The 25,422-nt window shown below is 38.9% G+C and overlaps 2 protein-coding genes across 3 annotated transcripts in view; one reads left to right on the top strand and one right to left on the bottom strand.

Moving 5' to 3' along the window:
- Window positions 1–3,830: 3,830 nt before the first annotated feature.
- On the top strand, window positions 3,831–6,486 carry CALHM2 (calcium homeostasis modulator family member 2). Its single transcript, XM_063307111.1, has 2 exons — window positions 3,831–4,447; window positions 5,674–6,486. The coding sequence occupies exons 1-2, from the start codon at window positions 3,905–3,907 to the stop codon at window positions 6,088–6,090; spliced, it is 960 nt and encodes a 319-aa protein (XP_063163181.1). The 5' UTR covers window positions 3,831–3,904; the 3' UTR covers window positions 6,091–6,486.
- Window positions 6,487–7,841: 1,355 nt separating this feature from the next.
- Window positions 7,842–25,422, bottom strand: part of PDCD11 (programmed cell death 11) — a 39,999-nt gene continuing 22,418 nt past the window's right edge. Inside the window, exons 15-36 of one of the 2 annotated variants that reach the window (XM_063307109.1) lie at window positions 24,995–25,189; window positions 24,381–24,551; window positions 23,575–23,794; window positions 22,696–22,848; window positions 22,057–22,172; window positions 20,702–21,216; window positions 19,115–19,177; window positions 17,737–17,836; window positions 17,314–17,403; window positions 15,859–15,961; window positions 15,294–15,471; window positions 14,121–14,177; window positions 13,826–13,948; window positions 13,072–13,194; window positions 12,623–12,779; window positions 12,331–12,444; window positions 12,083–12,220; window positions 10,515–10,765; window positions 10,097–10,265; window positions 9,139–9,292; window positions 8,552–8,717; window positions 7,842–8,252 (exon numbers count right to left, since the gene is read on the bottom strand). In XM_063307109.1, the coding sequence (XP_063163179.1) occupies window positions 8,081–8,252; window positions 8,552–8,717; window positions 9,139–9,292; window positions 10,097–10,265; window positions 10,515–10,765; window positions 12,083–12,220; window positions 12,331–12,444; window positions 12,623–12,779; window positions 13,072–13,194; window positions 13,826–13,948; window positions 14,121–14,177; window positions 15,294–15,471; window positions 15,859–15,961; window positions 17,314–17,403; window positions 17,737–17,836; window positions 19,115–19,177; window positions 20,702–21,216; window positions 22,057–22,172; window positions 22,696–22,848; window positions 23,575–23,794; window positions 24,381–24,551; window positions 24,995–25,189 (3,528 nt within the window). In that variant the 3' untranslated portion in view covers window positions 7,842–8,080. The remainder of the gene's footprint in view (window positions 8,253–8,551; window positions 8,718–9,138; window positions 9,293–10,096; window positions 10,266–10,514; window positions 10,766–12,082; window positions 12,221–12,330; window positions 12,445–12,622; window positions 12,780–13,071; window positions 13,195–13,825; window positions 13,949–14,120; window positions 14,178–15,293; window positions 15,472–15,858; window positions 15,962–17,313; window positions 17,404–17,736; window positions 17,837–19,114; window positions 19,178–20,701; window positions 21,217–22,056; window positions 22,173–22,695; window positions 22,849–23,574; window positions 23,795–24,380; window positions 24,552–24,994; window positions 25,190–25,422) is intronic. The other variant, XM_063307110.1, reaches the window with a different exon arrangement.

The following is a 25,422-nucleotide window of genomic DNA, read 5'->3' as shown; positions in this document are numbered from 1 at the left end:
GGGTCCCGGAAGAACTCTGGACAGAAGTTGGCAGCATTGTTCAGGAGGCGGCAACAAAATACATCCCAAAGAAAGAGAAAACCAAGAAGGCAAAATGGCTGTCTGCTGAGACACTAGAAGTAGCCCAAGAAAGAAGGAAAGCAAAAGGCAACAGCGATAGGGGGAGATATGCCCAATTAAATGCAAAATTCCAGAGGTTAGCCAGAAGAGATAAGGAATTATTTTTAAACAAGCAATGCGCGGAAGTGGAAGAAGACAATAGAATAGAAAGGACAAGAGACCTCTTCCAGAAAATTAGAAACATTGGAGGTAAATTCCAGGCAAAAATGGGTATGATCAAAAACAAAGATGGCAAGGACCTAACAGAAGAAGAAGAGATCAAGAAAAGGTGGCAAGAATATACAGAAGACCTGTATAGGAAGGATAACAATATCGGGGATAGCTTTGACGGTGTGGTCAGTGAGCTAGAGCCAGACATCCTGAAGAGTGAGGTTGAGTGGGCCTTAAGAAGCATTGCTAATAACAAGGCAGCAGGAGAAGACGGCATCCCAGCTGAACTGTTCAAAATCTTGCAAGATGATGCTGTCAAGGTAATGCATGCTATATGCCAGCAAATTTGGAAAACACAAGAATGGCCATCAGATTGGAAAAAATCAACTTATATCCCCATACCAAAAAAGGGAAACACTAAAGAATGTTCAAACTATCGAACAGTGGCACTCATTTCACATGCCAGTAAGGTAATGCTCAAGATCCTGCAAGGTAGACTTCAGCAGTTCATGGAGCGAGAATTGCCAGATGTACAGGCTGGGTTTAGAAAAGGCAGAGGAACTAGAGACCAAATTGCCAATATCCGCTGGATAATGGAAAAAGCCAGGGAGTTTCAGAAAAACATCTATTTCTGTTTTATTGACTATTCTAAAGCCTTTGACTGTGTGGACCATAACAAATTGTGGCAAGTTCTTAGTGGTATGGGGATACCAAGTCATCTTGTATGCCTCCTGAAGAATCTGTATAACGACCAAGTAGCAACAGTAAGAACAGACCACGGAACAACGGACTGGTTTAAGATTGGGAAAGGAGTACGGCAGGGCTGTATACTCTCACCCTACCTATTCAACTTGTATGCAGAACACATCATGCGACAAGCTGGTCTTGAGGAATCCAAGGCTGGAGTTAAAATCTCTGGAAGAAACATTAACAATCTCAGATATGCAGATGATACCACTTTGATGGCTGAAAGTGAAGAGGAACTGAGGAGCCTTATGATGAAGGTGAAAGAAGAAAGTGCAAAAGCTGGCTTGCAGCTAAACCTCAAAAAAACCAAGATTATGGCAACCAGCTTGATTGATAACTGGCAAATAGAGGGAGAAAATGTAGAAGCAGTGAAAGACTTTGTATTCCTAGGTGCAAAGATTACTGCAGATGCTGACTGCAGTCAGGAAATCAGAAGACGCTTAATCCTTGGGAGAAGAGCAATGACAAATCTCGATAAAATAGTTAAGAGCAGAGACATCACACTGACAACAAAGGCCTGCATAGTTAAAGCAATGGTGTTCCCTGTAGTAACATATGGCTGCGAGAGCTGGACCATAAGGAAGGCTGAGCGAAGGAAGATTGATGCTTTTGAACTGTGGTGTTGGAGGAAAATTCTGAGAGTGCCTTGGACTGCAAGAAGATCAAACCAGTCCATCCTCCAGGAAATAAAGCCAGACTGCTCACTTGAGGGAATGATATTAAAGGCAAAACTGAAATACTTTGGCCACATAATGAGAAGACAGGACACCCTGGAGAAGATGCTGATGCTAGGGAGAGTGGAAGGCAAAAGGAAGAGGGGCCGACCAAGGGCAAGATGGATGGATGATATTCTAGAGGTGACGGACTCGTCCCTGGGGGAGCTGGGGATGTTGACGACCGACAGGAAGCTCTGGCGTGGGCTGGTCCATGAAGTCACGAAGAGTCGGAAGCGACTAAACGAATAAACAACAAACCTGGTTGACCTTGATTTCTAGGAAAGAGGACCGATGTTGGGAGAAGAAAGACGTACATGGAAAGACATCTAACCTGCTGGAATAGTACTGATCACTGGTGACAAAGACAGGATATTGGTCACTTTGCCCAATCTAAATTCATCATGCTTACCTCTAGCTGCCCTACCAGTTGCCTGACACACATACACACATCCCTTTAACCACCAAGGGCTTTTCTGCAGGCAACCCTAAGCTGCTTGATTTAAATGAAGTCAGCTCAAGGAACTTCTTTCTAGGATTCATTATTTCTCCACATTAGCAATGGTGATGGCCTGGTTTTCTGCGCTTACTGTGGCTTCAGTAGATGGATACCCTGCTTCTTACCCTTTCCATCTGCTGAGGGAAAGAAAACACCAATTTCTTTCTTTCTTTTCCCTTGGGTCAATCTTTGAGGACATGTGATTTCCACTGACCCCCCCCCCTCCATTGATTCATCCTTGTACTTCACTCCTTCCCATCTGGTGCATCCCTCATTGGCCTGAGAAAAAAAAGAAAACACCACCATGTTACCATTTTTCCTGTCACTTGGAGTAGAGGGGAAACTGGCAAAAATCTTATTAATTTTACCTGGTTAAAAAAAATAATATAATAATCCCCTCCCAAAAAAACAAACAGTTCCATCAGTGCACTGGTAAAAAAGAAGAAAGAAAATACTGACATGGTATTTTCCCTGAGGTAAGATACAATCAAATGGCCTATTCCAAGCAGCTACCTTGAAGTTTTCACCAGTTTGCATTTTTTAAGACTTGAAATGCAAGGAATGGATTCTGTGTCATGCATAGAAGTCACTAGCTATGATCCTTTCCCTTGGTATTTTGTGTGTGTGTGTGTATGTGTGCCACAAAAATACCTCATTAATTATGCTGTCAATAAAGGATTCAGTGGTACATTATACACGCTACAGAAAAGAGGAACAGCGGCTGCATTAGCCATTGAGCCATGTCACCAAGGGTGATAAATTCAAGTTGTCCTTGTAACTCCCCTTGATTCAGGTTAGTCAGACAACTACTACTTACTCCCTATAATTCATCAAGTGTTATAAACTCAGCCCAGCTAATTCACACTAATACAGTAAATTCATGTTAATAATTTAATGCTGATAACATCATAGTTGTAGTCATGATAAAAATGAGCATCCTTCTGTCTCAGCATCATATAGCAGAGCAAAACTGTCAGAACCCAACATTAATAGCACTGCTTCCTCAGCTCTAAAAGCTGTATTTCTTAACTGCAAACTTCAAATAACTCCTGGGTCATTAAGCAAATAGCAGCAAATTCTTGGGTGAAGGTAAGGCAAATTGTTGATTGTTCTTTTATAAGATGGAGAATGAGGGAAGACCAGCAGCCAGCTAAGAGATAGCAGGAGAGAATGGAAGAGAGATGAAAGTTGCATCTATTATTATTACACATTCTCCATGTATTAGAGGGAAATAAATGAGTACTTTTTAGTAGGGATAGGTCATGTGATAAAATGTATAACCATTTAGCATACAGCACACATTGTATATTAAAATAGGATAAATTCCTATATATTTAGTATTTATAAATTCCTTTCCTAAAATTTCAGCAGTTTTTAGCATAAGATATTTAACATGTGTGAGTAGCAGTGCTGAAAGGTGTTACCTACAGGAATTGTAAACAGGATATGTTTTCTAATACAAGGTTCATAGGCTGGTTATTTTACTTATTAAAAATATATAGTTGGAATATATGTGGATGTCTCTTGATCTTTGGCAAGCACACATTTTTTAAGTTCACAATTGTTAGTGATGATTCTATTCTTACAGTTAATGAAGAAGTGAGAAGACCAAGACTTATTTCTGTAGACATCTCCTGCATCACAATACTGAAAGCTCCAATTGAACCCAAATAAAATGGCTGCTCTTATTGCTGAAAATTTCCGCTTCCTTTCACTCTTCTTTAAAAGTAAAGATGTGATGATTTTCAATGGCTTGGTGGCTCTGGGTACTGTTGGAAGCCAGGAAGTGTTCTCTGTGGTTGCATTCCATTGCCCATGTTCCCCAACTCGGAATTACATCTATGGTCTGGCTGCCATAGGGGTGCCTGCTCTGGCCTTGTTCGTGATTGGTGTAATCTGGAACAACCACACTTGGAACCTGGTGGCAGAGTGTCACAAGCGAGGAACCAAGAACTTTTCTGCAGCAGCCAACTTCTTGATCTTTGGATCTGTCATGGGAAGAGCTGCAGTGGCTCCTGTTACATGGTCAGTGATCTCACTGCTCCGTGGAGAAGCCTATGTCTGTGCCTTAAGTGAATTCATGGATCCCACTTCCCTGGATCATTTTCCACCTGGCTATGGACCAGATATCATGGCTAGGTTTCCTTGTAATGATCTACCAGCCAATATGACGCGTTTTAAGGATGAAGTTATAAGACGATTAAAATATGAGTCACAGGTAATTTATTTATTCATTCTTATGAAATATTAATTCATTAATTTCATTAATTTACATATATGTTTATGCCACCCTGAGTCCAATACATAACCATAAAGTAAAATCCCAACATAAACTCCAGTACTCACTAACCCAGATCAAGAATATGGCATGCTACAAATAAGTCAACAAAATGCAAGAAGTACAAAAACTGAACAGCAGTCCAGCCCACCATAAAAACCAAAGATTAACAATAAAAATCCCCAACAGCATCAGTCCATATCCCTTGCAAAAGCCTGCTTAAACAGGATAGTTTGGTAGGTTCTGTTCTTCATTGTAAGACAAGTATGGTTATCCATCTGAATTTTTTATTTTACTAAATGTTTTTTTAATGCAGTTTGTAAGCTCATCTCCTAAATCCTAATAGCATCCAGAGCAATTTTGAGGGTGCACAGGGAACTGTGGAATCAGCAGGGTTGCATGAAAGTCCACTCAAACAAAACTGATTATCTCCAGATATTTAATCCATAAAAATCCTCAACTATTAGTTAAGTAGCCAGTTTTATCCTCAACTATTAAAAACAGGGATGCGGTGGCGCTGCGGGTTAAACTGCTGGGCTGCTGAGCTTGCCGATCGGAAGGTCGATGGTTTGAATCCGCGTGACGGGGTGAGCTCCCGTTGCTAGTCCCAGCTCCTGCCAACCTAGCAGTTTGAAAACTTGCAAATGTGAGATTAATAGGTACTGCTTCGGTGGGCAGGTAACGGCGTTCCGTTTAGTCATGCTGGCCACATGACCATGGAAGTGCCTACAGACAAACGCTGGCTCTTCGGCTTTGAAACGGAGATGAGCACTGCCCCCTAGAGTCAGACACGACTGGATTTAATGTCAAGGGAAAGCTTTACCTTTACCTATTAGTTAAATAGCCAGTTTTATTATAAACTGCCCAGAGTCCCCCTTTCTTGGGGGAGATGGGCGGTAATAGAAGTCTGAAAAATAAATAAATAAATAAATAAATGCAAACTTTGCCGTTATTAACTAAGGTCTTCAAGGTGGAAACAATGAAGTTCTACTATATTTATTGGTTTCACCATTATCCACTTAAAATTTTTAACTGAACTTGACTATCAGAGCTTCAACTATACTTTGGAGTCCAATTTTTACTTCAAGGGAATAAAATCAAGGTAGCCTGTTAAAAATCAAACTAGTCCAAACCATGTTCTGTATCTACTCTCTCCTTCTCTTCAGCTCTTTGGATGGATGCTCATTGGTGTGGTTGCAGTTCTTGTGTTCATCACCAAGTGCCTAAAACACTGCTGCTCACCACTCAGCTACCGCCAAGAAGCCTATTGGAACCAGTACCGCTCTAGTGAGGCTAGGCTCTTCCAGCGGACTGCTGAGGTACATTCCAAGATTGTCGCTGCCAAGAATGTCAAAAACTTCTTTGGCTTTGTATATTTAGATAAAGAGGAACAGGAACTGGTACAAGCATTTGATGTGCAAAATGTTCAACCAAGGCCACAATGGGATGCGATCACCGGAGTCTACATCTATCGAGAAAATAATGGCTACCCCCTCTACAGCCGCCTCCATAAGTGGGCCAAAAATGTAATGGGAAACAGCTCTAGTCCTGATAGCCAGGAAACAGCCTTTCTAGCTACCTAATATCTACTCAACAGCAATCCTACTGAGCTTAACAGAAATTACTTTTGAGCACTTAGACAGCTATACTGAAAAGTATCCAACAATTGATTTATACTTTGACCAAAATCTCGGAAAATATACAGCTGATAGATTTCAAATGAATGATGTTACAGGTGATTCAAATGTATTAGGTCTTGTCTCATCAGAAGTAAGTCCTATGAAGTTCAGCGGGGTATATTCTTATATAAGGCTACAGTTTAAAAGTCTGCCACCAAGCAATATTGAGGGGGGGGAAAGAACATTTTTCCAAATATCTGTCCAATTGAACAGGAAACTATTCACCAATGTATAATTTCAGCAAATAGGGTAGTTGACAAACAAGTATCTTTCAAAGCAGCTTGAAATACCGCCTGAAAATATAATTATGTCCTTTTCAGGTGAAAGAGAAAAAAATCCTGCAAATTTTTATTTGTCTCACTTGTAGCTCTGGTTGTTAAAGACAAAAACCACACTAAGTTGCCAAAATATTCCTTTTGTCATATACAGTTATTTCTAAAATCTGCTCTAATTTCTCTTAGTCTTTAAGATCTTTCTTTTCTGTACACATTTGGTCAATTTGTCAATGAAGGTAAAAAAATAATAATGCAATAAGCACTGAAGGCTTGATCTGTCATTTCTCAATCTTAATACTACTAAATGCTAGCAATCATATTTTAACAGCTAGTAACGTTCAACTTACACTTTGGCCTTTAAGACACTCACAAGAAGATGTATGTGGGATTATCACATTGACTAAAATAAGGTAAAATACAGAGTTGGGTGGCAAAACAAAACCACTAGTGATATAATGATTAAGTACTGGATTAGAACTGGGGAGACCCCCACCTCAGGCACAGGAACTCACTGGATAATTTTGAGCTAGTAACTCTACACCCAACCAACTTTACAGGGTTGTTGATGCTGGCAAAAATGGAAGAATGCCATACTATGTACACTGCCTTGAACTCGTGAAGAAAAAGCAGGATATAAAATAAATGAATAAAAGTCTATTCAAATGTCACATACCAAAATATATACACCCTGCTGTTTTCCTCCAAGGTATATGACTGTCACTTAATGGCATAAGTACAAAAGAATAAATTAAGTCTAGTTCCCCAGGTCACAGTGTTACTATGCTAATGCCATGACACAGCAAATATTTTGGCAAGGACTAAAGTAATCTACAGGAGAATGAATCAGGACCACTGAGTTGTAAAATAACAGACTGAAAATTGTATAGAAACTGCTAATTGTTTAGAAACTGGCTGTACATTGCTCCAACGTTTTAAAAGGTTATTCAGAAGAAGGCTGATGTTTTTAGCATATTTATAGAAGCTCAGAATTCTGTGAATTGCAGATGTAGGACAGGACTTATAAAATAAAAATGGAGTATTTCCCATTTAAGCTATAGTTATGAGACTAATTAAATGGAATTGCAGAACTTTGCTCCTGCAGATAACAGCCTTTTAATTTAGTCCTTAAGCCTTGAATGTATTTTATAGGATATTTAGAAAGCAATACTATTATTATTTTCTAAGCCTATACCTGTGTAAAGTACGAAATATGAAAGAGGTGGAGAGAACCCAGAACCATCCCTTATCACTCTGAACAATAATAAAGGAAATTTATATAAATAAAGGCATGAGTAGAGACCATAGAAGAATGTAAGTGAGCAGTTGGCTGCTTTCTCCCAATTATTAATTGCATATTTTTTTAAAGAATCAAAATTCAAATAAGGCTACAAACATAATTATTTTATTTAAATTTGGGGGGGGGATATAAAAGGTGTAAAACATTTACATGAGTTATGCTGTTAACAACCTCTGGTCCTGGCTAATCCAATCTGTTACTGAGGTCACTGGAAAATGGAAAAAAGCAGTATTGCTTTTCTTCCTACAGACGAGGCACGTCTGCTTCCGTTCTCAACAGACTGGGATTGAAAGCAAGACCCCAAGTCCGTCTACCCTAAAGGTCAGCTCTCAGCAAGGCTGCTCTTGGATTCCACATATTCCAATGCTGCTGTCTTCACAGCCTGGATTGTTTCCATTGTGCCATATTTCTTCTCATACTCCAGGTAGCGCTTAAAGAAAAACTTCATCTTCTTTGCTGCTAAGTTCAGGTGAATCACTCTTTCAAAAATATCCCTGTGAAAAACCCAGAACAATGCTCAGGACAGAGTTTTAACCTGATATTTTTTGAACCTTTTCTATTTAAAATGGCTAAAATGGCCAATAGGCTTCCTCCTCTATGAAACATACTTCTGGTACAAATTCTTTAGGTTTTCATCTAGTACCCTGAAGTCTTCAGTGTTGTAACATTTCCTTGCCAAAGTCAAGCCTACCTGCTTGCTTTAATTTTAAGGCTAATACACATTCCCAAGCTTGCATTTGCATCTCTGCTGGAAACTTAGAATCCTGGCCTTCATGCACATGCTAGTACTCACCGGGCTTCTTTTTGGCTGCCATGTTTTATCATTACATCTATGTACACTGACCAGATGTCTGTACGTTTTGGGTAGGTACTCAGGATGTTTTCAAACATAGCCTTGCCATGTTCTGTGTCACCATACTGAAACTCCAACTGCGCCAATTTTGAAATCACATCCACATCTACAACAAGAAAAAGGAGCAATTTAAAGGATTGTTTCCACCAGTCATTATTATGTCCGCCTAAAGTTTGAAGACGCAGCTATTATTTAGAAATATGCTGTTAGCTGCATCTTCACTAGAGGAATTCTCAGAGCAGATTAGCAAACAAGATGGAAAGGTTAATATTTTGTAAAATGTGCATTCTCCCTTGTGATAGTGAATTTGTTTTTGTGCATTGGCATAAAAGAAAAAAGAATAAATTTGTTAAGAAATGGAGGTAAAAAGCTCATAGAAATGGAAGAAAACGACTGAAAGAGGCACAGATATGGATTGTTGTAATATAAATAACACAGATATTAATATACCCAAGTCTAAATGATAGCTCAGTGGGGAAGATATAGTGATCACTATTCAAGAGAAGAGGAAACCACGTAACACTTACGCTCTTTGTCTGGCAGGCATCTCAGTGCCCGTGGCATAAGTCTGTGAGCTGCCTCCACCAAACCCTGTTTCAGAAGAAAAGTGGTGTATTTCACCCACACAGACTTTTCCTGACGAAAGCGCTTCAGCATTGTGTTGTACAGGTCCTCAGCTTCCTGAATGGATAGCAGAAAGGACAAAGGATCATCCTAAATACGCAAAACATATTTACTCTATATTGCTGCTAAATTACAAAGGATATTCTAGCTCTTGCTTTCACAAACATACTAGCAATACTTCTGGATTTCTTATTCTATCTTCCAATAATTATAGAATGGCTAGTAGTTACTCTTATGCTAGGAGATTTAGATGTTTATGTGGGGCTGAACAGATAAACAGACATGACTCGAAAACAGCTGTCTTCTGTTCTTTTCAGACAAAAGTTCTATACTATTAGACTCTTCCCCAAGCTTTAATGATTCAACGTCTGTCCAGAATGCCAACTGCTACTCTAGAATCTGACCAGAAATTCTAAATTCAGTACTAAAGGGTTGAGGGGGATATCTTCTCTCATATTTACAAACATTAATAATACACATTAAGCCTGTGCAAGTTGTTCAATGAGGTGCTTCACTGAGCAGAAGCTTAATATATAACCATATGCTGCTGCTTCATCAACTGCCAATTCTGCAATCTTAGAATATACAGTAGATTTCATAGGTCCTAGAGTGCATTTTGCATCCAATAATCCAGAACAAGAGGCAATAAACTGACATTGATTGAAAAGAGCCATGTAGAGATAAGCCACCTGCTGCTCCAGAGGCAACATCCACAAGTCTAAAGTGTAAAGGGAAGTCTAGGACAAGCTGGACCAGTTTGGGTGCATTATTTCTTAAGATCAGACAAGTATTCTTCCTGTCACACACACAGATGAGTAAAAGTGATCGTTCTCTTTATCATGCAGCTGTAACAGGCATTACCTTATATTTCTCAGAGGCACTGTAGATGTCTGCCAACTGCTGGAAGACCTTCAGAGGCTCATTGTACTGAATTGCTCTTTCAAAAACTTTCATCAGTCCTTCCTCCGTGCCATACATGTTTTCCAGGTTCAGTAAAGCGACCCACACATTCAGCTTTTCTTGTTCCTCTCTGAAGAAGAAAGAAGACAAGATGCTATACAAAGACCAAAGCTCCATCTTTTGATGTTGCTATTCCTCTCATTTTGTTTGTGGCTAGTTTGCACTGAATTACTTGTGTATTTGGAGGGAGGTAAGAGAGAAAAGTTGTATTTTTCCTTTACTCTGCAAGTATCTTATTTTAAGATCCAACCAACCAAAACACAGCATGGATGTGAACTGCTACCAAGGAAACTAAAGGTCAACTAATAACAAAAGTCACCTAAAGGAGATGGTTTTTAGTGCCCTTTCTGCAACAGCTCTAGCTTTTTCTATCTCTGTAGCTTGGAGATGAAAAGCCATGAATTGCAACCAAAGGATGGAGCTGTCAGGACTGCCAAGGACCAAGCGGTCAAAGTCATCTGCGGTCTGTGGCTGTCGATTGGGATCCATCAGGGCAGCTTCTAGCTTGGAGAGTTCCTTCTCTGCCTTTTGCTTCTCCAGCTCCTGTTTCTTTTTTGTTTGTTTCTTGGCCTTAAAGAAAGAAAAAAGAGAAAGAAAGACCTTGACCACTGGAAAACCTGTAGTGCTACAAGGTAACTTATAAGACAAAGTGGGGTGGATCCAAGAGTCAGATACTGCTCTAGGGTCAGATGATATACAGGTCATGGTGAAAACCCTGCCCTTTTCATATGACTCTTATGGAGGATCTGTTTAAAGCCCCAGAAGCACCCTTACAAGTCTTTTTCCAGAGAGAAGTTGCTTGAAAGTGCTCCCAACTGAATGGGCCTCCAAGTGCCAGCCCATGAAACTGGATCCTATCCAATGACTCTTCCAAATGGGAAAATCGCTAAGGATGTGGCATTTGAAAGCCCACCCAGCTGGAAGCATTTTCAAGTGCTGCTTTTGTAAGAACTGGCTTTGCCTGATTTGTATCTTTCTCCTTTGGGAGAAATTCTAGTGCCTTAAAGTGCTGGTTTCCAGCCAGGAGACAAGTCTCATTTGTGAGCCAGTGGGTCAGAATGGGGTGGCTTGGCAGGCTAAACTGGACCAGTCAGTCAGAGGTTTTCTAACCTTGTTACAGAGGGATGACACTCTCTCTCTTTCAAAGTTATTCTTAACACCAGTAGTGCCACAAAACTCCCTTCTTGTCATTATGCCACCCTTTGCATTATTCCATTGTCCACCTTTATGTTCATGGCTAATATGATACAATATTCTCCAACGCAGATAATGCCCCATGTCAGTCACAGACCATGGAGGACAGATAAGGGGGTTTGGAGAACAGAGGCATAACTTAAAATTTTATTATATTTTTTATCATTTCCAAACTTAGAACTCCTTCTTCCCACTTTTAATTTACTTGTGTTTTTAAGTGTTGTGGAAACTGCCACAAAACTTTAAAAAGTTTAAAAAAAACCCACAGGCATAAAAAATTAGCTGTCCCTACAAAAATATTCCCTTTTCAGAGTTACGAGTCTCAGAAAATGTTACTGTGTAAATGTATATGTGCATGGATATTGTATACATTTACACATTTACTGTGTAAATGTATAAGTGCTTTATCCCAGACACTCTCCTCAAAAACAAACTTCCTGTCATGAAGAAACTTGTACCTTTGGGAGGGGAGACAGAAATTCAGGAAATACCCCAGGGATTTTTCCTGTGACTGGCTATACCAAAACCACTTAACTTTATAAAGAAAAGAATCACACACACACACACACACACACACACATCTCCCCAAATAGATGAGCTCTTTTACAGAAAGATTAATGGAAAAACAAATACACCTAACTGCCAATAGCATACAAATCAATCCCAAGAGCAAACAATACAGAGATACTGTACCATGGATTCTGCATCATCTTCTTCCTCACTGTCTGAGCTGTGCTCCATCGGTCTCAATGTGGTTGCATCCAGCACATTTAAGCCCTCCTCCCACTTAAAGCTGGTTGAAACCTTCAGTCTTGGAACTTCTTTTCCCTGCTAACAGAAATGCAGAAATACAGTATATTCTCACACCAATCATCCCACTCAGTACACAAATACGGTTTTCACCATGTCAAAAGGTCTGTTCCTTTCCCACAGCCTTTTACCTTAGACTTCCTCTTATGCTTCTTTTCCTTCTCCTCTTCCTCCCGATAATAAACCTCAACACCACTATCACCATCCTCAGTGCAATAAGCTCTCTTTTTTGCTGGCATTACTTCCTGTCATTGAAAGAGAAGAAAGTGTTAAACAATAATTTCAAAAAGTAGTACGTATTGTTGCACAGAAAATTAGTATGTATTTGTGTAACTGAAAGAGGGTTTTTCAACTATATTTGTTTAAAAAATGCTTCCCAATCTCTGCCTCTATCAAGCCTAAAGCCTCTTCCAAGATAGATACCTGCTCACTTTCAGAGAGCTTCCTTCTTTGATTTCTTGATTTCTGGGAGGATGTATCCATTTCACTACATGGCTTTTCATCACATGGAATAATGCTTGGCTTTCCAATGTCTTCAGGAAGAAGCGAGAGCTCCACAAGGTTTTCTTGTCTGTTTATACTGCAGAATAATTAGGACACAGGAAATGATAGGAGAAAGAACCAGTCTACGGCACCCTCTTAAATGTACAAAGTGTTTTACATTTTTAATCTGTTCAGCTTCACACCATTTCAGTATGATAGTATTACGATCATTTTATAAAATGATTAACATAAAGTAAAACATACAATTTGCTAAAGCACCACAGCCTGCTTAGGCCTCTCTTAATCATACATTTTACTGTCCCGCAGGTCCTCCTGTTCATTTTGCCACCTCAAAGGAACTGCTCTTTTTGGGGAAACATCCCACTTACCTGAGAACTTTGGCAGTGAGGAACTGGCCTATATGTATGTACTTCATACATAGTGATTGATCTGGCACAAAGAATGGGGCGACATACTGGAGTGGAATTTGACCCACCACTGAGTCAGATAATCTGTCAAGAAAGAAGACTGTAACTTCTAATGCTCAAGTTACTTCAAAAGATAAATCACGCACTTTGAAATGGTGCCCGTGACATAGCTAAAAAAATACAATATGCCCATGGACATACAAGGACACAGAAGCTGCACCCATACAGCCAACACTATCTATAAGGAGAATCTAAGTTCTGTATTATTGGTGCTTCTCTAGTTGCCACATGGGATAGGAAAGTAAGTGTTTTTTCAAGCACAAATAATTATTCTCAGAAAACTGATGGTATGAAAAACAAAATGCTGCCTGATTTAAAGAATATATCTGCATAGATATACAGATACTACTCATCATTCTCATAAATGGAACACTTTTTATTTTTAAACGAACTGATAGGCAAACATTTTTTAAAAGCATTTTTAAAACCACCCAGGGTCCCTCCTTGTAGGGGAGATGGGCGGTGATAAAAATATGATAAATAAATAAATAAAATAAACTATTAATGAAATCTGATAAGATCCAAACACACTCACACTAACAGGCACACACAGAAGTGAGATAATATCCCATTTATTTTTATGATCTTTAGTAAAAGGCGAAAGACTTATACAATCTGAGGAGAAACCAGAGTATGATCAGCAAACAAAACCCACCCCAAAGAGATGCCTGATGCTGTAATGGATTTAACATAACCTCTGATGAGTTGACCATTCTGAATGTTATCAAGGGAAGCAATTTCAGGATCTTCAACTTTATGATGGCCTTTGGGAGTTATCCTGAAATAAATATGAGAATTAGCAAAATACCTTCTTCCTGCATAAGCAAAATAAATTGGAGAGGGTCAAACCCCATAGTCTTCTCTAAATGCACATTTATAATACAGTGGAATTGCATTAGGACTAAGAGAACATTTTTCTTTTGGTAGTATATGAGGCAGTATTTCCTTACCTGGATGGCCGAAGGGATACTTTTACTGCACTGTTTTCATTGGAAAGGATATAACATCTAAATATAAGAAAAAGGAAAAAGTAACCTTGTATACAACTTCAAATGTGGTTATGCCTACTGAAAGAAAAAAAAGGTGATTACATTATACATGCCTTAGCTGTATCATGGCTGGAGCATCCCAAAACACTGCACATAATATTGCCTTTGGGGGGTACTTGGAAGAGTTGGTCCAGAATAAAGTGGCAAAGCTATCAAGTGCAGCATAAAGGAACATTTAACTCCTTTACTGAAACACATGCATTCATTTTGATTTGTTTCCTGTCAGGCAATTCAAAGCACTGATATTTAAGCCTTGAAGGGTTCAGATTTGGGGCTGTTGAAGTATCTTTTCTAATAAAAGCTGATTTGACTTTTGCAATAATCTTCAGAGATCTTCCTACATTTCTTAGCAACCCCAGAAATCCATCTGGTTGGGACTATGAAGAGGAATTTTCCTATGAATGCATCTAAGTTTTGGAAATCCCTTCTAGGAGAGGCTTATCTTCTCCCTCTTTTAATGAACTTTTCAAAATTAGTTTTAAAAACTTTTTTTTTAAATCACAGATGATGTTTGATGTTATTTTTTTACTGTTGTTCTAATAATTTGTGAATTGATGCTCTCCCTTTTACAGTTAGCCACCTTGAGATTTAAAGGGAGCACAGGCTATAAATCTTTAAAATAAAAACATAACTTTATAAAATTATTTCTGAGCAAGGATCCATCCTGAAACACTGCTAGTCAAAACAAAAGATTTGTTTTCAAAGTAGCTTAAGAAAATAAATGATCTGAAAATGGGAATCCAAAATATAGTTCTGTAACAACCTGGTATCCTTCAAATGCACCAGAAGCATAATTCCCAGGCTTCCACAGGCATTGCTGGTTAGGAATCATACTCTTAACAGATTGAAAGGCACCAGGTTGGAAAAGACTGCTCTAAGCAATCAGCACACACAACTTCTCAAGATAACCCGGTTAATTTTAAACTGTTTGGCATTGATACTGCACTGAAATATTCCACAAGCCAAAACGCAACACAAAATTAGCCATCTAAAAGTCCAGAATAATCAGGAGAAAAGATCATTCTTAAAGGTAATGACCTTCAGTTATCTAAAGCTTTTCCAGAAGGCTCTTACCTGACAATTTTTCCAACACTGAAGATTTCTAGTGGCTTCTCAGTGTATGAATCACTTAGGTGGAAAAAACTGACTTTGCCAATCCTTCCAAATGGAAACGTAATATGCAGACCAACATGTGGAATCACTCGTTTTACACTGCCTAGTGTGATTGTTCCTTTCTCTAGAGAATGAATGCCTGAGGAAATTCAGAACAATCAGACACTACATGCAGATAATTCTTATATACCACACTTTCTTATACCTTTAAGATGTTTGAGATTATTAAATGGCTTGCTATTCTTATTTTTCAAGCCTATCTTAGATCAATTCTAAGTACAGAAGGTTTCATCCAGTCCCAATTAGAATGCTAGAAATTCTACCACAGTGTGCAAAAGATTGTACCAAACTGCCAACAGCAGAAAGGAAATATAGAAGACAATCCTATAATTTCTGTAGCACTTACTCCCAGTGAATGGAATCAGCAACCCTTTCCTGCTCCCAGGCACCATATCCAGTAACTGTAATTTGGCATGAAAATACCTCTTTCTCTGATTTTAATGCATTGATTACTGTTTAATTATACCTGTTAGTGACAGAGAGAGTTTGGTTCCAGAAATATCACAACCAGTCACTGTTGCAGTCAATGCCTGCCCTTTTTTGAAGCATTTCCTGGCATGTTTTATATCCTGTTGGATGAAAAGATGTAGACATAACTATCAAAAGGTGCTCATGGTGCTTGCTAAAAATCCCCAGTTACCAAGAGATCCACAGTAAACATGCAGTTACAGGAAATTTCTGCAAAATGTTTTGTGCTATTACAAGAGTTTTTTGTGAGACACAGTCCTGGAGAGTTAAGGCTAAGCATAGGCTTCAAGCTATATAGCTACAGGTAGTCCTCGACTTATGACCACAATAGGAACCAGAAAAGTCATCATTAAGTGGTGCAGTTGTTAAGTGAGGCATCACGTGACTGCACCTGATTTTATGGCATTTTTTGTGGCAGTCGTTAAGCAAATCACTGTGGTTGTTAAGTGAATCACGGTTTCCCATTGATTTTGCTTGTCAGAAGCCAGCTGGGAAGGTTGCAAATGGCGATCACATGACCCCAGGATGCTGCAACCACCATAAATATGTGCCAGTTGCCAAGTGCCCGAATTTTGATCACATGACCGCAGGGTATGCTGCGATAGTCATAAGTGCGAGGACTGGTCACAAGTCACTTTTTTCAGTGCCATCATAACTCTGAACAGTCACTAAGTGAATGGTTGTAAGTCGAGGACTACCTGTATTTGGTAAATGCTCAGTGAGAAATCTTAGTTTTCTGTATGAATAATCAAATAAAAGCTTCATGTGCCTACTTTTGCTCCTTAACTCTCAAAGAATCCAACAACTCTGTTATGGGCAGATTATGGGCTTCGTAAAAATGCTTTTATGCAACATACAGAATTCACAGAAGATGGCATAACTAGAACAGAAACCTAAAACATTTAACTGAGTCAGTGGGGAGGAGGAGTGTCTTATAAGAATACAAAAAAGGGCAAACTGACAGTCAACAAGCCACCAAATATTTAGATTAGCCCCAAAGAGTCAGTCATCCATAGGGCTAAACTAATTCATGCTGGTTGCTTTCTGCTCAGCTAATGGGAGAGGGGCTAGTAATATAAATATTTCCCATACTTCCCTGGCATAAGACTCACAATACTAAGCACTTCTTGAAGAAAGTTGGTTGGGGAACTCTATTCCCATAATGGTGACTTCTGTGTGCTAACCAAAACCACCAATAATTGCACGTTGTAGGGATCTTTTGGGATCTTAAAATCTAATCAGATTAATAATGATTAATACTGTTATCCCCTAGAACTTTTAATAGCACAGAAATAAGAAACAGAATTATAATCATGATATACTATACTATGATGTAAGGTGTGATGTATAACATTTTAATGCTGGTGCCTCTCACCAAATGATAGATTTTCACATTACTGATAGTAGCCTCCTCTGCATAAGAATACTGTACCTCTTATCCCTTAGCAATTACCTTGGGATTCGGAAAAAGGAGCAGCTGTGGAACTCTCCCTCTGATGGCTGAAGTAACTTCCACCTCCAGCCATTTCTTTAACACATTGTACTGAGAAAATAAACGACACAAGAGAGCAAAGTACTTCAGCATTTAACGGGAAAAAGGCAGACGGTTCATAAATGTAACCGCTAACAACAGATGCTAAAACCCTTTTGAGAATTTCAGCATTGCCTGCTCCTAACTTCACACACATATCCACATAAAACAAGGTAAAATGTAAAAGTTCAAAAAAAAAATCTTAACTCTTCAAAATAATTTTGGAGAAAAAAAGTGATTTTTTAAAAAAATATTCATACATTTCTCACTGTATTTCAACCAAAGTTAAAAGAAAAGAATAAAAAAATCCCTAGTGTATAGATGCTGAGAAATTCCAGGTCTCACCTTCTTAACATAGCATGTCACCATCTGCCCTGGTTTCAGTGTTTCCTCTGGGCTGTCATTTTCAGCACAACAGGCTGCTTTGCTTTCTCCCTTCAGTTCACTGATCATAAGAGAAGGTAAAATAGTTATGCCCAGGCACTCTACTTTGGCACTCTGATTTTTCCCTTCTCTGCAAAGTATCTTCTACTTGTAAATTATCTGGCAACAATCAGTTGCAAGGCCCCATGTGTATTCAAATACTAAGATACATGTTACAAACTTATTTAATTCTCATCTAACATGAACATTCTGGATTATTTAGAAATCCTTGTTCAGATTAGTATAGCATGACTATAACCTAGGAATAATGGCTGATATTTAATTGTTACTCCATTTATGGTAGGTACAAAGTCATTTGTCCCTTTTTTTCTCCCCATATGCTTCCCTTGCACCATATCTCAAGGTTTTGTAGGGCACAGAAACTGGAGAGAAAAAGGGAAGATGCAGGAAAGACCCCTTCTGTGTATTCTGCTTCAACTGTAGAAGGAAATGTAGGAACCAAGTAAATTAGTTCTGCAAACTGGCTTGTTCTGTTCTAGAATTTAATCAAAGGAACCTGGAGCGCACTAGCCTGGCTTATTCAGTCCAACATACTCTGTTGGCATGCTCTGGGTTCTTCAATTAAACAATGCCATCAGTTGGGACCCCGGAAGCTCACCTTCTCTGTTGCAGCACCTGCCCTCCAGAATGAGGTTCCCACCGAGATCTGGGTGGCCCTCATCCTACTAGTAGAAACCCCTTCTGATCAGTGTATGTTTTCATTATTGCCTGTTTTTGCCATCTTTGTTTTTATTGTTATATGATTTTATTGTTATTGTTTGTGTTTTCTTTGTGAATAGCTCAGAGTCACTGGGAGTTGGGCACTGCACAATTTAATAAATAAATAAATTCAGCAAATATTATCAATCCAGTATTCTGACAGCTTTTTCAGCTACATGTATGCTGGGAAGAACTAGTAGTTTGAGAAATACTCCATACCCTTCCCCATATCTCTAAGTCAAATACCCACCCTGCATTTCCAGGCTATAATATTCTTGGCCACCTTCTTCCAGCATACACTACCATTTTAGCACTGGCCAAGAAATTCAGTAGTCTATACCAGTCATTAAGTTACTGCATATTTGAACTCAGAAACACATAAAATAACTAAGTCATCTCCATGTCTAATCCATTTGCCTAACATATTTCCCTCACACAGTTCCATGATTCTTAGACAGAATATCTACACTGCCCTTGGTATTCATACCTAAAAGGAAATTTTAGAGGGTGGGTTAAAATTTTAAACATGTTCTGAGGCTTCATCTTAATGCCTAAGCACTGTACTGAAAGATTTTCTTACCTTGGACGGACACTGAGCTCTAGGAATTTACAGGTAAAGTGTGTATGGGTGATGGGCAGATATCTGTAAGTTAAGAACATATTAGCATATGAACACCATTTTGAGTCATGAAAAATAGAGACAGCAAATTCATTCACCTAACATATTTGCAGAATACTAATAAATACACAAGCCAACAGCTTTTCATCTGCTAATGTTAGACTAGGCTCATCTTTTCATTTCAAGTAAAGGGGAAAAATACACTATACTGTGCAAGAAACTCCTATAGCTGTGCCTATCTGAAAAACTAATTTTTCTTCAGAAGGAAAAAAAATGTTGTTCTTCAATTATATAGAGCTTGTTTCTCAAGAAGCCAAATGCTTGCAAGTCCAGTATCTGTCAAATGCAGTGACAGTTATTCTCCTGGTTACAGAATATGTAACATAAATATTGTACTGTTTTAATTCCGTATTTATTGTAAACTGCCCAGAGTCCCTCCTCAGGGGGAGATGAGCAGTCATAAATTTGATAAATAAATAAATAAATTGTAAGACCCTGTGTGTGTATGTGTGTGTGCACCTTCGAATCAGTGCTGACTCCTGACAACTGCCTGGACAAGTCCCTGCAGTTTTCTTGGCAAGGTTTTTCAGAAGTGGTTTGCCATTGCCTCCTTCCTAGGGCTGAGAGAGTGTGACTGGCCCAACGTCACCCAGCTGGCTTTGTGCCTAAGGCAGGACTAGAACTTACGGTCTCCCAGTTTCTAGCCTGATATCTTAACTACTATACGAAACTGGCTCTTAAGACCTTGGGTTTCTATAAATATATTAAAATACAAAAATTTCAGATTTCTTTCTTTTGTCAACCTCAACCTTTTTAGTTTAGGAGATACATTTGCAAGCATTAAAGAGATGTTTCTTAAATATTCATAGAAAAGCACATTTAAATTTGAAAAGTCCACTTTCAACTGTTCATGGCAACCTAACTGAATTGTGGTCACAAAGCTTTGGACAGATTTTCAAATCCTTATCTCCACTTGCAGCTAAAAAAGACACCCTGACTCTGAGTATACAGACTAAACAGTCACAGGGAGTTTTCTCCATACAAAAGGGACAAAGCAATGCTAATTTGAATAAGACCAGACTTTTAACACAAATGGGAGTGGAAAAAATCACTGTATTTAAGTGCTTTCACCAGGGGAGAATTTCAGGCTGCCTTCTTGTCTCTTCTGGAAATGAGTGGGTACTTAAATGGGAATGGAGATTACAGCACTTAAAACATTGGACTAAGAATGAGAAGACTCAGGTCTAAACCCAAACTCAGCCATAGTAGCTACCTGGGTGATTTTGGGATTTCCACAGCCAAACCCATGTCACATGGCTCTTACTGTTGTGGGAAAAATTAGGAGATGGGGACGTATGTATCCCTGAAGGAAAGTGGGGGGAGATAAATAAATCTAATACATTTAACAAATAAATTGTCTAGAACTAGGACTAAAAATTAAAAACAAAATAGCAAATGCATGAGAAATACTGTACTTGCTAACCTATTGAACAACAATGAAAATAATTGTTGGCTACAATATAAGAAATATAAAAAATGTTGTTTTACCTGTGACTTTTAATGTCTCTGCCCCCAATCACCCGAGCAGTAATCTTCTGTCCAACTTTTAGTAATGATGTTGGAAAGGTGCCTTTGGGAACATCATCCAGGATCTGGGATGCATGAATGGATCCAGTCAACTGATCATTAAATGCCACTAAGACATGGGTGGGTTTGACAGACTTAACAGTTCCTTTGACAATATCTCCCAAGCTTGACAAGTGTTTCATCACAAGTGATGTGTCCTCTAGTGTCTCAGATTCATGACGTGATCTGATTACACTCTTCCTCTTCCCTGAACCTTGCACAGCAAGTAACATCCCATGATCACCAAGCTGTATATTCTTCAGAACCACTTTGACCGACTGTCCCATCTTCAGTTTTTCAGAATCAAATCGGAATGTGTCATTCAAGTGGAAAGCCACAGGGATTGCAATCAGCTGACCTATTCCTACCAACGAAACAACTGCATGCTCTGTAGCCACGTGCTGTACAACAGCCTCATATTGAGAATTCAGGATTAACTGGAATACATAGAAATTACATTCAGAAAGCCAAAGAAAAATCTGTTACAGATGTACTATACTCACTTTGTCCCATTTCAGACTTACGTTTTATATTTCTTTGAAAAAACTTCAGTAATTCTACAACTTTTTAGTCATATCTGGGAATTTATTACAACTTTCTAGGATACACCATTTTAAACTTTTAGGCTATAGAACTGTGAAGAGAAAAAGCCTCCCAAGCATTAAAAATTATTAAGACTAGCAACAAATGCTTAAGGTTCTGATGAAGGGAAGCTGTCCTAACAGTCAGGAACCACGCTGAGACAAGGAATAAGTCTCTAGTGTTTTATTACTGCTACATTAGACAGAAAATCCTAACAAACTGAAGAAGCGTGAGAAAACCCATATAGATAAACCCCAAAAGTCAAGGCGGGTCTGTTCTGTGTCTCTTTGAATGACTGCTCAACTCCTCACTACTATGCATGCGTTTTCCCCCCTGGATAGGGGCCCCCTCCTGCTCACCATCAGGGCTCATGACAGAAGCCCTTAGGATATTCCCAGACATGCATCTATGTGGGATTTATTTTAACAGGTGCCTATTATTCCCCAAAGGTTAAGTAATATGTGAAATACTGTAACTTAAATCAACTAAGTCCCTCTAAGACATAGGACCAATATTTTTCCCTTCTTAATATCTTTTAAAAAGGTGTTATACAACCTAGGGGGGCATTCCACTATATAGATTTGTCCATTTCTATAACTGTTAGAATGATGCATTTTCTACGATTCCATCATTACTCAGTTAAGCATGCATCTACCTTAGAGTTAAGTATAAAAAAGAATATGGGGATACCATACCTTCTTGGTTTTGGGAGACAGCAGTTCCTCTCGAAGAGATACATAGATCTTCGACTGCAGAAGGTCAACACAGAGAACTACAGCTTTTGCTTTTTGACCTTCAAGAATACTTTTGCCTTAAAAAGAAAATGCTTAGATGAAGATAATTGTTCCATGTTCAGCTAATGAAAGCAACAATTAATAGTGTCCTAATAAAAGAAACTTATTTAGTTAAATTATATCCTTACTACATAAAGAGCAAGCTCAATTCCCAGTGACTTCATAAATGTAAGTAGTTTTCTGGATATAATAAAGAAGTGGTTAGCCATTACCTTCTTCTGGGATGTTTTTTTCAGTTTCCCTGTCTACTGTATGTGCTGGCTTCCCTGGTGGACTCAAAGTACTAAATAGGTCCATCCCTGCTTAGCTTTTTGAGATCAGCCAAGGTTGGAAAACTGCTGCCATCTAACTGGGCTATAATTTTACTAACACAGGGGAGAGAAATCCAAAATTCACTTGGTCACTTGGTACACATTATCTCATTTCTCATTTCTATCATTTGAAAAGATGTAACTCTTTTGCAATCAGTGATTCATTTCCTAGGCAACAAACAAGATAGAGGAGATCAAGCAAGAGTTGGGAGGGAAATAAATATTGTACCTCCAAGGTGGCTGTGAATGGCTATTACAGTCAAACCAGAAACACATGGACTACTGAAAATTGCTGAACCATCTTCCTTAACTTCGGTAACTACCAGCTCCAGCTTCTGCCCCACTCTTAATTTGGAGAGCTTCTTAGCCATGCTGGAATCATCTGGTGATAAGGAGAAAATGAGTTAAATCTCATTTGCAGCTTGGTTTTTCATTCTGAAAGTGTATAAGGTTAATGTACAGTTTATCTTCATCTTTGGACAAAGGTTTCAATGTCATAATAATTAAATTCCCCTAATAAGTTTCCTTAAGTTAAATCTCTCAGAATAAGACAGAAAATAGCAATCCGTGACCTTCAATTCCCTACAGTATTCAGCATGGTACTATATGGATAGTACTGATGGGAGCTGAATGGGTTAACACCTGCCAGACGAAGTTGAAGTCCAATACCTAGCAGTGGGGGACGGTACAAGCTGAAGGCAGCACCACCTGGTAGGCCACAAGTTGCCTAATCCTGAGAGATCCGTTTTAAGCACTGACACTTGAAAATTGCCTCCTTGTGTTTAACTTATTATGGGGATAAATGCAAAAGATTAAGTGAGAGTAACTATTGTTTTTCTCATTTGTCAAAATCCATAGCAAATGCAAACAGGAATTGCCAGATTAAATAAAACTGATCCAATCATTATATATTTAAAACAGAAAGTCACCAGGGAACAAACTGTCTGAAACAGAATCCTATGACTCTCGACTTTTCTTATTTTTAAAAAATGTAAATGTTTGCACAGCTTGTGCTGTGAAAATAGGTTTCTACAATGCAGCCACTGTAATAGCAAGTGCTGGCATAAGACTTTTAGATGCCATCTTTTGTATTCCCATACACCTTTACCTCTATTGCTCATGAAGCTCATGATCTCTTGAAGTTCATTAAAGTACTGTTGCAGTAAGCAGAAGCTCTCAGAATCAGACCCTTCAACAGAGCACTCTGATATCTTCAGGGACAGCAAGATGCGCTGCTTCTCCTCATCAAGGCTGGTCACCTTGGCAAGTACAGTTTGACCTACCACACAATGGTCTTTGGTGTCTGTCACAAACTTGTCACTCATTGCCTGCAGTGATTAGGGGACAGGGGACAGTTATATCAGCATCAGCCCCAAGGCCTCCAAGAGGAGAGCAATACATGCCAAATGGCTGATTGGGGCAAATTCTACTAGCTCCTGCAATGTTTATTCTTATCACACCTGATGGCTTTGACTTATTTTTACTCTTCAGTACGAATCAGCATACAGCAGGCTCGTTCTCACTTAAAAGTTTAATAGGTAATCAAAGCTGCATAATTTTCTATACTTTGAAGTACTGGCATTTTTTGGTTCCTGAATGCAAACCTTGCCTGCAGAATTCCAAGCTTTACCCCTACTCATAATCTTTCTTATAAAACCACTCCAGATGAAAGTTTCAATTCCTGAAGTTGAATTGACAGTGGAACCAATAACCCAAAGGCATGGTAGGCTTCCCTTTAATGGATGTGCCTCTGCACTGAAAGGGGGGTTGGATTTGATGGCCTAAAAGTCTCTTTCCCGCCGTATGATTTTATGAAGAATAATACGGCATAAGGCATTTTAACTTAAAACAGACCCCTCTACCAATATGTCTGAATAAAGTAGTTTTTATATGGAACAGTGAAACAAGTCTTACTGATTTGGGGGCCAGCCCAGTCAAACCATACGGAAACTCCACAAATACACCATAAGACATGATGTTTCTCACAAAGCCAGTAAGGAGTAATCCAGGCTGGATGTCAGCAAAGCTCTTCACTACATGTTCTTCCTCCATAGAGGAAATCAATGCTGGCTTCCTACTCAAGATCTAAATAATGAATTAAGGAATGAAAAAGAAAGAAACAGGCCTGGGAATTTCTTGTACTTGATAATGAGAAACCAAACTTTCCACCCAAGACTACCAATGTGACAGAAGCTGAACAACTGTCAGAGCAGAGAGGCACCTCATCCACACCAGTCAGTCTTCTTCAACTGGTGTCTCAATTGAGCCAGAATTTCCAGCCAGTGTGGTCCATCTGGAGGGCAGAAGAGGCTAGGGAAATATGGAATAAATCATGAGGCAGACAGCCAACTCAACACTTTAAGCCAGATTCCATGGGAGGAAAAACCAACCAATCCCCACCCCCACCCCCACTGCAATTTGGCTGGGAATCTCAAGGCTTTGGAAAGAACTGCTATAAGTACATGCTATTGAACAATATAAGGTGGCAAATGGATTAAAGCAAGTCCTGGTAACAAGAAAAAGGATACAACATGACCTCCTTTGTTATGGAGGCATATAACCCTTTGGAGAATATCACCTTCCTTGAGCCAATGCCACCACAACTTGCTATTGGACACATGATCAGAAAGCTGTGTCGTGGGAAGGTAGGCCAAAACATTGTTTGGTAGGATTGCAACTTCTAGGCCATCTTCTTTCTTGTTCAGAATTTTCACATCTACAATCTAAATAACCCAATAAAGAACAGACATTTTTAATGTGCAGAAGATTTTTACTTTATAATGCAGCATTTCCAGGATCCCAGTGGAAATGACAAACAAAGCAGCTATCCTAAAAATAAATGTCTAAGAGCAGTAAGAATTTTATTAAATCTCATATAGAGCATTTTATAATGTTATTCCATCAAGCAGCAAAATATTAGCTCATGCTGCTGTATCTTTAACCCTTTACAGAAGCA

The sequence above is a fragment of the Candoia aspera genome, chromosome 6 (genome assembly GCF_035149785.1).
Source record: "Candoia aspera isolate rCanAsp1 chromosome 6, rCanAsp1.hap2, whole genome shotgun sequence".
Classification (NCBI taxonomy): domain Eukaryota; kingdom Metazoa; phylum Chordata; class Lepidosauria; order Squamata; family Boidae; genus Candoia; species Candoia aspera.
Note: the sequence above shows the minus strand (reverse complement) of the source record. Positions and strands in the feature narration are given on the sequence as shown.

Coding starts and splice junctions, on each gene's coding strand:
- CALHM2 (XM_063307111.1), top strand. CDS start 3,905: ATGGCTGCTCTTATTGCTGAAAATTTCCGCTTCCTTTCACTCTTCTTT. Junction 4,448..5,673: donor GATTAAAATATGAGTCACAG/GTAATTTATTTA, acceptor CCTTCTCTTCAG/CTCTTTGGATGGATGCTCAT.